Source organism: Nothoprocta perdicaria, unplaced genomic scaffold, assembly GCF_003342845.1.
Source record: "Nothoprocta perdicaria isolate Ctin4 unplaced genomic scaffold, notPer1 scaffold_71, whole genome shotgun sequence".
Classification (NCBI taxonomy): domain Eukaryota; kingdom Metazoa; phylum Chordata; class Aves; order Tinamiformes; family Tinamidae; genus Nothoprocta; species Nothoprocta perdicaria.
In genome coordinates this window covers 3240816-3254912 of record NW_020455988.1, presented here as the reverse complement: position 1 = coordinate 3254912, position 14097 = coordinate 3240816, and the positions used below count along the sequence as shown (strand labels likewise).

Below are 14097 nucleotides of genomic sequence, written 5' to 3'. Positions count from 1 at the left end.
CACGAGTTATCTGTAAGTTGAGAAAAATGAGCTTTCTTGAAGGCAAAAGTCTGCATGAACCARGCATCAAAAAGTCACAGCCAGAGAGTAAAATCCCCCTGTCTTGCTCATGCTTTGCTGACTGCACTAACCAACCAACTGGCTACCCAGGCAYGAGCCTCCACCAAGCAGCCACGAGGGGCTCCCGCTGACGTGGGGGACATCAGCAAACCCCACAGCTGCGCATGGGCACAGGGGCGGCCAGGCTGCCGCCTCCAAGCCCGCCGAGCAGCCGGCAGTRCCTAAGGGCTCCTCCAGCACGGTCCTCGCCAAGTTTTACCAAAACATTTCAGCAAGACAGGAAGAAACAAAACAAAATACCCCACTACCCTCCTACATCCAACTTGATCAAGTCATCCTACCTTGTCTCCTTCATGGAGGTGGCCGCAGTCCTTGGTATTTTCATGTTAAAAATACATAAGATTTGAAAGTGTATTTGAATAACTAAAAACCTAAAGTGCAAAAAATATACTTCAGTATATTTTAACTGAAATCCGATACCATCCCAAAAACAACTAAGAGGGATTTCCAAACTATCTTCAAAATGCCTGTTTTGGTGTTTATGATTTTTTAGCATTTGAAATAGCAGTTTCTCACATTCCTCTCAGAGAGAAGTGGGAAGATTCATAGATCTGACTAATCTGAGTAACAGTATCTTGAAAAAAGAAAAGAAATAGATTCCTAGGGAACTAAAATAAATTTCAAAAATCATTTTGAGCCTAGAATTTATTCTTAAAAAGAAAAAAAAATTTACACTCTGAACTGTATTGCTTCACCAGCCTCCTGCTGCCCCCAAATGAATATGGAGATGTGCTAAAAAGCAGCATTTTTCTGTGGCTGTTTTTAGCACTGCTTCCTGACCTCAATTTAGCCGGCTAGGTTTCTCCAATATCCATAACCTCCAGAGGTTTCAGACAACTATCCATTGACAATAACAATGAGTGTCAAAGAGGCACTAGCTCAGACACATCTGCAGAACAACTTACCGGGAGAACTTACAGGTCCTCCACTAGCAAGCACGTAGGCAGATAAAATGCTCAGTTCAACTTTCAGCATTACTTTTTGTGGAGACCATTTTCAGTTATCAGATGACTAGTTAGACTCTGCACATCTCTCCCCTTCATATGTTATATTTTTACATGATTAAAAATAAAAAMCCCCTAAAACTGATCTAGCTCTCTAGGCCTAGATATATAAATTCACTGCATTTTGCCACCACTCATATTCTGTCAAAATTAAGAAACTGAGCTAAAAGGGGAAAAACACAGAAAGAGAGGCACCACATAGACAGCTAATACTGCTACCTCCAAGGCGGACTAACGCAATACCCCTGACACCACAACACTGGGCATTTGTCATCAGTTCTTCACAGGCGGATGGACTGGACGGATGCTGAGGACAATTAGGGAGAAAATGAGAAAAAAGTGCACAGCTTTTATATTTCACATCTTTAACTAAAAAAAGCACTTGAAATCTGATGCTAAAAAGCACTGATTTCTTTTTCATCAAGTAACTTCACAAATGAGGCTAATCTACCTTTTGAAAGAGAAGGAAGAGCTGGTTAAGAACATTTCCAAGGTCAGTCTGTGGGATGCCTCTCACATGCTGTAATTACACACGCAGGATTCTCAAGCCCCAGTGGAAGAGCGTGAGCCCGTTCCTGCCCTGAGTTTTGTTTCTATGGCCAGAGAAGTCTATTTCTACCAGGTCTATATACTTACTGTAAATTTAGGTTTACAAATCTTCTTTGCTTTAAAAAAAAAAGTCTGTTATCTTGATTTGCCCCCAGCATGACTGGTTCAACACAACAGATGTTAACAGCCCATGCTAATTACTGTGCTCGAATACACCATGTCTCAGGCTCTGCTGGAAGAGCAACAACGTTAAGGGGGGAAAAGGCGCTTTTCAAGCAGAGGGCACCCCTGGCGAGGGAGAGAACAACACAGAGGACAGAGGCTTTTGTGTGCTCTATATTTCTGGGCTACATACCGCTCATTTCAGGAAAATAAACAACAAAATAGGCAACTCTAACAGAACTTGAGGGGCAAAACAAATATGAGAAGTTTGCAGATGAAGCAACCTAGAACAGTTTGGCAACAACTACATTTTTCCTTAGCAAAGGACTGACCTGGAGCTGTGAAGCAGGTGTGTTGTCCTCCTCGTGGCTGAGCTCCTCTTCTGCAAACCAACAGGTAGAAACGTGCGTGTGTGAGAGCGCGAGCGCGTGGCTGCGCGAGGCGCCTGCACCAGCGGCACCAAGAAAGGGGAGAGCGCTCAAGTTCATGCACATTTTTATTGAGTAGTAATATAAAATGCTTCTTTCATTGTTACAAGTGCATGCTTTGATTGCCAACATTTCGAAGTCAAATTACAAAGGCAAGGCTGTAGGCTGTAGTGAGTTACTTGGGCACTTATACAATTGTTAAAAAATATCAATGGACTGTTTTGTTTCTTTTTCCTTTTTCGAATGAACCAGTTGAAACCCATAACTGATATACAAAGGGAAAAAAGTGAAAAAATTACACATTTTGTGGCACATGACAGAACAGAACAAAATGACTAAACCATTATGACATTAACAGTTATCATGCATTTAGAATTCCACATGTAACTACAAACTTATTTAAATTTCACAAGGTTTGCTAAACATGCTACCCATCTATATGTGCACTGACAAGCTTATGTTAAAAACTTTAAGAATACTCTCCCCTTAGATTTTTTCAAAGCTTTTTTTGATTACAAAATTTCAAAGGCATTAAGCATTTTTTTTAGAGAATATAAAGTACGCCAGTATACATACATTTCCAGTATAAGTCAGACCACTAAGCGCATTACAGTCCCATACAGGCCTATACAGCCATTTTTGTTTCTTAAAAAACATGCATAGGCAGATTTTTACAGAATATAGATGCTTTTCACTGCACTTAATATGGTGTCTTGTTCACTATACTTAAAAATGCACCACTCATAAATATTTAAATTCAGCAAGCCACAACCAAGACTTGATTTACCAAAAAAACCCAGAAACCCCCCCAAACCAAACCCCCCTAAATATAAACAGCAAAAAAAGATAAATGTTATAATTATTCCAGTTTTTGTTTAAACAAAGAAAAGGATAATCGCTGCCAAATTAGTAAGATAAGTGTTATATTTAAAGAAGGGCATTGAAGCACACTAAAGAAACCTGAGGTAAGCATAATCTGTACAAAATTAAATTCTCTCTCTCGCTCACTCTCTCTTTTTTTTTTTTGGCATTTYAAACAAATTTCCAACATTCTTTTTTTTTCTTTTTTTTCTATATTTTTAAAGACTGCCTAATTTATATCATAGCCATTGTCTGACAAGAGTAGCAAAACATTATCAATAAATAGTCCTTATTTAGTTTGTACACTTTGTTAAAAATGTTTTGATGTTGTCCATGTTTAGTGGTGCAACTGTAAACGTACAATAGTTAGTAAGAAATTAAACAAAGTTTTCATGTCCAGTAACATAATAAAAGGCCTTTCATTAACATATCTAGAAGATCCCAATGCAGTAGGAAAACATGTTCATTCCCCTAACTTTGCAATATATACCAGCATTAGCTTTCATTTTTCTACAAGCATTTTAAAGGCATATCCAAAGGAGGTGTCGATCCCCCACCCCCCTCCCACCAAAATAAAGGTTGCGATCTCTTCATAGATGATTTTGTAAACGGAATCCAACACCTGGCCCCCAGAGCAAGAAAGCTAGGATCAGAGGCAAGAACATCCAACTGCTGCCGTGCAGCAACCCCGTCGCGCCCTGCAGCTCAACMCCCCTCCCCTGGCAGTGGTCACTGGATATTGCTGCTATTACTGCCGTTGCTGTCAGTGCCATTAGTCTCTGTGGAGATTGCCTTGTTGATGGAGTTAAGGTTGGCATCGGAGGGCACATCTCTGCGCGGAGGCATTCGCTCATTAATTCGATCTAAGCCTTTGGCCTCTTCGAAGCTAGTGATCTTATGTTGGGGTGAAAATCCTTTGATAGCTAAATAAAGGATTATTAAAAAGCAAAATTAGCAACTTTAAATTATTGGCAGTCTTTCCCCCAACTTAGCCACCAGAAAGCCCTTCTTTGAGAAGGGGGCAATGCAAAATCTGACCACACGACGGACTCCTTACCGTGTTCAGCAAGAGCTGGAGGTTAAGCACCAGTCTCTTGCAAACCAACTATTTCTCTCTCTCTCTTTCTCTCTCTCTCAGCAAGATCAGCTTCTGATACTTTGCTCTCTACTGGGGTTCAGCTTAAAATACTAAGCGGCTGATGCAAAACATGAGTTTGTCCCAAGGAACAACACTTAGGGGCCAAGAGCCACCAGGTTGGTATCACCTCTGAACTTAGAGCCTTAAAAACTGTGCGTCGTCTTGCGTGGTTTGGCAGAGCTCCCAGCTGACTTTCAAAGACCACATGAAAGCCAAAAGCACAGGCCACCTGCAGACGGCAAAGCCGCCATGTGTCYGGTTTGGGATGGCGCTACAATGTCCCCATCGCACACGGGACGCTCGCTCRTCCCTCAGGGCAGTCGCCCTCCCTGACCTCCATGGACTGGGGGAAAGCAGCTCGTATGCAACAACAGTAAAGCAGGGCAACAGACAAGGTGTTCTGGCACATTTATACCTTTAAACTTTGAAAAGTGCATTGAAAAACAAGGGACCAAAGTTCCAAGTGAAGAATTTTGAACTGCCTTTTAGCAACAGCATTAACAATGGCCCATGGGTCTTGGAGGGCAGCCCCATAGGTCTTGGAGGGCAGCCCCAGGCTCAGACACATATTTGTAACATGGAAACATTTGAAGAGCATGCCATATATATATATATATAAATATATATATATGCACATTTTTACTTTAATGATTTAACATAATATGTTAAAGCCAGGTTTAAAGCCAAAGAGAAAAATGCACTGCAGGCGAGGTGGTCACAACTCCAAGAGCCCGCAAAAGCCTTCTGTGCTTTTTTCTCTCACCTACACACCAAATCCTCCTCCTGCACTCCCAGGACGCTGGCCACACTTCTGTTATGCCTCTATCTTAACATGCCATCAAATAGAAATAGTCTGTTAGTATCAGGAAACTGCAAACTCCCTGGAGAGAAAATGGTATGGGAGTTTCAAAGATCAGATTCGGGATTCCTTCCCTCCCTTTATCTCCTCTCTACCCCAAAGTCCTCCTCCATTCTGGACAAGTTTACACTTCTGTTAAAAACAAAACAAACAAACCCAAAACTCATCCCCAGTACCAATCTGCCACTCTCTGCATTTTATGAGGAGTGAGAAAAGCCTTTTCATGCCGATATTCTAACCATGATTTGTCTGAAAGTGGTCAGATCACGTTTTGCCCCAGGATTTATTTCCTTAAGCAGTTTCACCACGGTTATCTTGGAACATGTCTCTAAACACCCGTTGCTTCAACTCAGGAAAATACCCACAACAGGACGGTGATTAGTCAGGTGAGCAGGGATGGAGCAGAGAAAACAGGACAGGCCCTACAGAAAGGTGCTTCCCTTGGCGTTCCCGGCCTTCCCCCTTTACGCTCCACCGTGGAAGCGGAGGTGTCTGACACGCACCCCAACCAGTCCCTTAAGGCAGCAGCTGAACGGGCAGCACCGAGTGGCTGGTGCCAGCRGCAGCTGGAAAAGGAAGCAACGTTTTGTCCATCCTTAGCTGGGTCCGCACGGACCTGCCGCCGCCACGGGGGCTACCGGGTCTAACTAGAGGCGATGGCCAACCAAGGATTCACTGGACAAGGGAATATTGCTGGAAGGGGTCACGGTCAATCGGTTGCATTTCGAGCAGACACATTATATATAATCTGTAATACTGAAGAAGGTGCTCTGCTGTAGTTGCTGGTCAGACAACGAGTATTAGCAGTTTACATTGAGAGTCTACTGAACACAACACAGTCACAGAAAGTCACAGAAAACAGCCAAACTGTCAACGAGAATGCACACTGCAGATTAGAGATTGCCAAGAGGAATAGATAATTCCAACATAAATAGCAGCTTACTCACTGCTATTTAGAAAGCAGTTGTATTTTCTCTTACTTATTTGTTTACAGTTTTAATCACTGCCTTGCAAAAAAATCAAAACAATTTCAGCTGGCCAAAAGGGCACATCTCACCAACGGACAGCGATCATGAGATTTTTTTTTTCTTAAATTAACTAAAAAATTCCTTCAGGAAATTTGATAGGGGCAAGAACAAAATACAACTGAAGAATTTTGTTTTAAAGGGGAATTCTGAAAATTCTTCTTCCAAAACTTTAGAATACTGAATATTTTACTTCTATAGTGCAACATGTTATTGCTCACTTCTTAACATAGATAAAAAATTGCTTCAATTGGAAGTCTATCAATGCCCACTCTAAGCACTAGTCATTCCAACTCTTCTGAGGCAGCCAGTCACTTTACATTTGTAGCTTAAATGGTGATGTTAATGGTTGCTCTAATGTAAATACCCAGTGTGTAAACTGCCACTACCAGAGGAAACAGACAGCTTACAGACAAATGTCTCATGTTTTACTTTTAAAGAGAAACATAAACATGCTGAACTGCAACAAAAGACCGCTAAGAATTTTTTACTAGTGGCCTACAAGAGGAGGAAAAAAAAAAAAAAGGAAAAACTGAAGGATAAAAAACACCACCAAAAAAAAAAGGAAAAAAAAAGGGAATGTTTATCAAAGCTGTGTGCTTTTCAACACCAGGGATTGCTGAAAATGATTCGCGGCGGAAAAATGACCTGGCCTTTAGCGTGAGCTGCGTGGCAGAGCGCTGACTCGCTGCTGCCGCCGCTGCGTTGTGTCCTTTGAAATGCAAAGCCCCTGACCTCTGCCTGTGCACTGCTCAGTGCCTGCTTCAAGGTACCCAAATTCCAGCGGTGATTGCAACTTTCAGGAAAGGAAAAAGACACCACCATCACCAGGAAAAAAAAAAAAAAAAAAAAAAAGCAAAACATTTCCCCTTTAAAGCAATTACATTTTGGTTAATACCGAGCCACAATTGTTAGCCCAACACCCACACAATCTGTACAAGCTACAGCAAAATGAATACACCCAGCAGAGCCCTTATCTGTTGTAGGAGCAACAGAAAGGGGACTGGCCAATTTACCTTCATCAGCCTCAATAGCCTCAACAGTAGCTGAAGAGAAGAAAGGGGTAGCAAAACGAATGAGAAAATGAGCAGAGGATTTTAAGTCTAAGAACAAGTCAGTGAATAGCAAAGGAGCTAATACACTAATGTTACTGTAAGTGCTGGATTTTGGCAAAACAGACACACACAGAAATGCTACACAAAACAATAATCTGCAGATTGAATTAAGCTAACATTTGTTTTGAAGCAGAAAGATTCACATATCAAAAGCTCTTAAAGACATACTTGAATGTTTTTCTTTTGACTCAAAAAATACCAAGTGAAAATGTCTTCCATATTGCACATCTGATCTGCTACATTTATTGTATAATTCTCACAGCATTTAAAAAAAGCAGTTGCATTTGCACTGTTAAAAGTGAAAAGTGGCAAAGCCATCACCAAAAAAAATATCACACGACTGAAGAGGTCACCTTGGAAAAGTATTTGCTGCCACTACAGCAGCAAAAATGCCACACGTGCAACTTCAGGAATATGTTTTCTCTCTCCTCATGAAAAGAAAGCTCCCTGCAACATGGGAGGGAATTTGCTCAGACAACTTGTCCTCGGCTTGCAGGCTTGCTCAGTCTGCTCCAATTGCAAACCTCCTTTACAACAACCCAATTTCTGAAAATTAAATAGTGTTTTTTCATGTTTCAAAACTGAAAGCTGCTGGGCCCCTAAAATTGCAAGGCCTGGTCAGAGAGAGAAAAGTTTATCAGAAGGTTGCTGCAGTGCTATGAGCAAACTGTATTTCACCCCTGTCTTGAAATCATTGATCTTTAAAACACCATCTGCATTCAAATGCTACCCAGGAGGTTTGACTTGAATTTAATTCTGCTGCTGGATATTAGGAAGCTGAAACCAATCAGCAAATACAATCTCATATAGCAATGACAGGTCCAATATTTAAGAAGTATTTTGATTTCCAAGAACTCCACTCATTTAGAGAGTAAGTCAAAAAGCAAAACTTTTGGGAATTCACCTTTTCTTTTTCTTTATTTCCCTCAGTGTAGAAATTTTTCTGTCTTCCATAAAGCCAAACTAGTCTTTTGTCTTTTTTTTAATTAGGATGTTAAATATGGATTGAGTCAACAGTAGAAGAGGTACACAATCATCTTGCTGCATGGGCAAAATGGAGAAGAAAGTCCACATGCACAAGGTAAGCATATGGCTCTCGAGCCACACAGCAAGAGAGATGGCAGAATTAAGGAACTAAACCAACGTGAACTCAAAATAAAAGAAATCACAGTAACTACAATGAAGAAAAGAACATGAGTAACCAGATCCAAACCAGCACTGACACATGAGAGGAAAAAAACAACAACAACAAAAAAGAAAGACTAGAATGGGTACTGCCATAGAACATACCAGTCATATTTTCTGTTAATGCAATAGTGAGAACATGTGCTTAACAGAAACTATGCAAATTCCAGATTATATGCTGAATGGTGTACTATGTGTCAACTGATACAGAAGCCTGTATATAGAGATGTTTTACTAAGCCGGAATACTGCAGTATGAGGAGATTTTCCTTTTAACTGCTGTAGCAAGAACTTTTGCCAGTATTCTAAAACTTAATTTAATTCCCCAGTATTTTGCCAGGGCAGCAACAGCAGATATTCTTTGGACCAAATTTTCTGACAAATCTAAGGAAACAATACTGAGCAGAGGCTAGATGAGACCCCAGCCCCTTGAAGGGAGGCARCCTGTGGAATCATATTGCAGCATTTTCCAAACAGAGCGTTACTAGGTGCGGAACACACAAGTCATTCAAAAGGAAAAAGAGAAGGAAAATATGGGAAAAGGTTTACCAAAGAATACCTGAATCTTCTAGATACGAGAAAAGAGACAATAAAGGGAAAAAAAAAATACAGAGAAAGAGTACTCTAGGAAGGAAACAGGGAAGAGGCTGAGACTGTTAAGAATATAAACACAATTCTATTTCTCATATGTACTGACAAGAGAACTATGGTAAGTTTAAGACACTCTTATGTGCCTAGTATATATTCTACAGCAATGTACATATTAAAGAAAGAGATTATAGTAGTAAATTAAATACTTTGCAGCTCCTTATTCCAAGAGGAATATTTTATCAAAGACAGCCTTATTATCAACTTATGGATTTCCTGTAACAAAAAGCATTTGGTATAAAACTGAGCTGACAATCTGTATTGTGTTTGTGTACAAGGCAGAAACAGTGTTTGTTAGAACTTTCCTTCACTTTGGCTTAAATCAGAACGTGAAATTMTTCTCATGCTGTCACATAGATTCACTACAGATAAAAACTACTCCTTGAACTATTTTTATTAGTGAGTCTCTAAGGGGAAGAACAAATCAGATAAGAGTTTGAGTGTCATTATCTAAGCTGAATCTTCAGCACTCAGTGCATCAAAAGTTGGTCTTAAAASACATAATAAAAGATGACACTAAATTGTGGAAGAGTCACTTGTGATGCTGATCCACCATTCCTAACAGTTGATTTTCAGGAATTTTTCTTCTTTTYCCAGAAAAAAAAAAAAATCAGTGGTACGTAAAGACTCTCGGGAAGTGGCCTTACATGAACTGCTCACAAATGCTCAAGTACAACAAACCATCTGTTTTACTCTGTGCTTCATTTTATTTATTTTCTCTGAGTAGACTGTGGTTATTTTTCTTGGTTTCTGCAGTTAAAAAGTCATTTTTGTTTTCCACACACCATGTCACACACAGGCAGACATGCTTACCGCTTTGCAGTGTTTGTTTCCCTCCAGAGAGCACACCACTGGGCAGCATCCCTGTTGGAGTCAAGCCCTTCAGTGTCAGCACGCTTTCACTCTCTTCTCTGTAAGGGCAGGGAGAAAAGGGGAAAAAAGGTAAATCTTTTTTTGTCTTTTAGTTTATTTTCTTTTAACATGGACAATATTCTAGACATTTTCAGTTGCATCTGTCCTGCAGTGTTTGGGTTCTTTTCAATGCCTTTCCTAGCCAAGGGGTGATGCACACAGCACARTCTTCCCCACAGTGTACACAGCGTATTTTCTCCTCCATGTAGGTAGCTCACCAGGGCACCATACAACACCCAGACTCCCGGTATAAAAATACTCCAACCCTGGCCATATGAAATGATGTATGCAAATACACGGACTTGCCTTCAGTGCCAAAACCAAAACCATGGAAGAAGGAAGGYCAAGGGAGCAGTACCTGCCAGTCACACATTCAGATCTACCTCAWACAATGTGAGCAAAACCACACTTCAACTGTTGTCTTGTTTTTGTCTACACTAATAGTCAGAAGCATCATTTATTATTGATCATCAGCCACAAAAAAAAAAAAACACCTAAAATAAAAAGCTCATTCAAATTAATAAGTAATTTCACTCCACATGTTATTGAAGCATTTTTTTCTACATCTTTTCTGTATGCTGAAAGTGATACTGATCAAGGAAAAGAGTTTAGGAAGCCTATATATATTTTGCAGTTGTCCAAATATACGTATTTTCTAATATATGTGAACAAGAATATCACAGCTCTATCCAAATGAGAAGTTAAATACAGCTTTCCATGAGCTCTACAGTGCTGTCTCTGATGACATACTTTCTCAGCAGCAAAATTGACCCCAATTCTCTAGGAGAAGCCTATTTTGAAGCATTTTACTTTGAAATGTATAATGTCATTAAGCTAGAGGAAGCAAACACAAAGACAGAATTTAGTTCTGCATTTGCTTGATGCTACTGTGGTTCTATCAAAATCGTCCATCAACAATTCTAGTACATTCAATTTTCTTGAAGACTCCATGCCCTGAATTACTCATGTATTTCAAACAGTTCTTGTTTACTCACTCTGTATACTCAAGTTATTTTTAGTTTGATAATAAATCTTCCTGTACATGTAACTTTTCTGTAAAAGTTAAGATCAGTTTCTCTGTCTGTTCTTCTTTAAAGCTTTTCAAGCCATTAGAATGAATGCAACAGCCAAGTTTTTCCAGAATTAACACAGCATTTCYGCCCCACTAAACAATATTACATCCCAAAGTTTTTGCCTTCTCCTGATTATTTGCCTCTGCGAGTGCATAATTCACATTTTCAGTTGAGTCTATTTCTTCTCTCAAACTAAATTGCAATTGCGTTTATTGCTTTGCCTTCATAGCAAATGTTTACATTGCCGAACTTTTTCTTTAAGAGATGTGTCCCTGAAAACCTTCTCTATCACAAATTCTGATATTTTTAGCCTTTCATGTTATTTACTTCTTATTTAATCTCTCTTATGCCCTTATTTAACTGATTAGATATTTTATTTACCTCCTGGCTGCTTAAATAAATTCAGAGGAAAGTCAGATTAAAGAGTACAAGGTCACAGAGAGACAGTCTTCCACTGAACTTAAGCTGTTATTTCTATGATGACTTTTCCTTGGCAAAGTTTATTTATAACCTTTGAAATTGAATACAAGGATATTTTGCCATCTAATTTTGAGATTCGAGTAGTCAAAATGATTGCACAGATACAAGTTTAAAATTACTTACAGGAAGGCGGCCATCATGGCTTAGAGAATAGCCACTTAACTGAATCCTTTGACTGTGATGTGAGTGGGCATTGCWTGTTTGGAGAAACTTTTCCATTAGCAGTGGAATAAGTTTCACACCAAAACAAGAAAAAAATTTCTGAAATAGGCTCGTTTTGCCACTGCAGGCTTTTTCATGGTTATAACCAGRTATCAGATACATGTATATTAAATGGAGATTTTGCTAGCAAAGGCTTAAAAAATAATCCAGGCCATTTTACAGGGATGCTACTTGCAAGATTCTAATCCTCATGTAATCTTGGCTGCCAGCAGTCTGGCATTTAGCTATGAACAACCAAGTTGTCACAGCAAGAGGGGGAGAAGTACCTGAACAGGGTCACTGGCCCAGAGCTGCTATGACATGTTCATCCCACTGGGAAACTCGTCAGCAGAACTGCCCTGTGGAGCTACCTGCTGATGTGCTGACTCTGCCCCTGACCGCAGCAAGGATGCATTGTGTTTGCTGCCTAATGTGAGGRGAGAGCAAAGGAACAGCCCTTATCTGCTCTCCTCCTTCCAAAGTCCTAAAGCCATCAGTATGMAACATCAGTAACGGCTTGAGCAAGGGAACCACTACCTGACACAGTACGTTCTGGTCTTTGGGAGATGTTGGGATGCATACAGCAGCAGCAAGAAACAAAGCTGAACAAAGAAACAAACAAATTCAAACCAACACTCTCAAACAGTTTGACCTCCCTTCAGCGAAAGATCAAGATTTTCATCAGTGCCTCAATACTCTGATTTTCCTAAGGTAATTGAAGAGGGCTCCAGTGTTCAGACAGTACTAAAGCCTAAGGCACCAGGCTCATATATATCACCTAAAGCTGGACACACACAAAAATGATGCTGTAGCCTTGTCTCTTCCCTGAAAACATTGAAAAGCCTGGCCCCATAGTTCCTTTCAAAAGTTTCTGACRTATTTGTGACATGAGTTGCTTGCAAGTTATCAAAAGCAAAAAACCATCAGCTGAGCATCCAGTTTGAGGCCCTTTTGTACATTCTAAATCCAGCTTTCAGTCAGTTCATCCTGCTCTCCAAACCATGTTTCACAGCAAAATACAGTAGATCCAGAACCTGCAGTTGAAGGTTATGGGAGAAAGCCAGAGCTCCCCAGCTTTGTTTGCTCGACTACCATTAGAGAAAATAATCGTGCTGTTTCATGAAGGTGGTGGCAATGTCAGCCTCAGGCTCCACGCCAGACAACACAGGGGAGCAGGTAGAAACATCTGATTGCTCCTCCCTCTACTTCAGAGAAATGCATTAAATCTAACTTTTTATTTAATACAGGTATCACTTTGAATTAGTGCTTACATCTCCAGCAATTTACATGCAACACTGGGGAACCCCAGGCATGAAGTCTGTCACCTTGGTGCGAGACATGGAACTATGCTGCTGCATCTGCAACRCGGGGGCCAACTGCTGTGCCCTTGCAAGCCCCACTGATAACCTGCCTACTGCTTGCACATTGCAAAACAGTCTCTCATTGAGCAAATTTGGGAGTTTTGGCTGAAATTAAAATAGCATCCTTCGAGTAATTATATCAATATCAAAAAATCAGTATCAAAATCAACATAAAAAAAGCCCACAAAGAGAAAAAATACACAAATAAGCAAACTTAAAAATGTTTTGGACCCACTGTAATAACCCTACTATAACATGACTATATAATAACCATGACTATAGCAGAGGAGCGTACAATTTCCTGGAAAAACAAAATAACTCTTCTATTATGGGGAAAGAAAACCTATTTTCTCTGTGCAGCCGTCACTGCAGCACAGCACAGGAACGCTTTCTAGTCTTAAAGACAGCAAATGGGAAGGCCTAAACATCAAGTAGCAATGAGTTACTGGGGTTCCTGTGTCTGGGGGAGTGCAAACCGAGGTAACCAGTTGCTGTTTGCATTGATTTGCTCAAGTTTTAGTTAAATGAGCCTAATGCTTTTATCTTTAATCATCATTACTCATGGATGCAGCAACAACCATAGGTGATGAAGCTAGACAGCTGGCTGCCTTTTTAATGGGATATTACGCTGAACATGCTCATTCCCTACATGGAACTGTTGCCTCTCAGTGGCTAACATGCTTAATTTACACTGCTGGAGAGCAAAAGGCTTTCTTAACAGTCAGTTTCTTTGCTGGTGTTTTTGTTTGCTTTTTAGCKGCAAGTTCGCCAAAAGCACCGGGTGAAATTATTCAGAGTTGTAATAAATAGCAGCATGGTAGAAATAAAACGACCTTTGGAAAGGTTCTAGGGTGACATATTTGAAAAGGTGATTAGGTGATATATTAAAATATCAAATGTTTGCTGTTCAACTTGCAGTAGAACGCTCTTAGTAATCTTTAAAAGATTTCCTTTAACGTAAGAAAAAAAAGTCCTTT

The 14097-nt window shown here is 40.1% G+C and overlaps 1 protein-coding gene across 2 annotated transcripts in view; it reads right to left on the bottom strand.

Moving 5' to 3' along the window:
* Window positions 1–2555: 2555 nt before the first annotated feature.
* Window positions 2556–14097, bottom strand: part of PPP3CA (protein phosphatase 3 catalytic subunit alpha) — a 158080-nt gene continuing 146538 nt past the window's right edge. The window contains exons 12-14 of one of the 2 annotated variants that reach the window (XM_026050887.1): window positions 9907–10004; window positions 7163–7192; window positions 2556–4047 (exon numbers count right to left, since the gene is read on the bottom strand). In XM_026050887.1, coding sequence (XP_025906672.1) covers window positions 3854–4047; window positions 7163–7192; window positions 9907–10004 — 322 coding nt within the window. In that variant the 3' untranslated portion in view covers window positions 2556–3853. The remainder of the gene's footprint in view (window positions 4048–7162; window positions 7193–9906; window positions 10005–14097) is intronic. The other variant, XM_026050888.1, reaches the window with a different exon arrangement.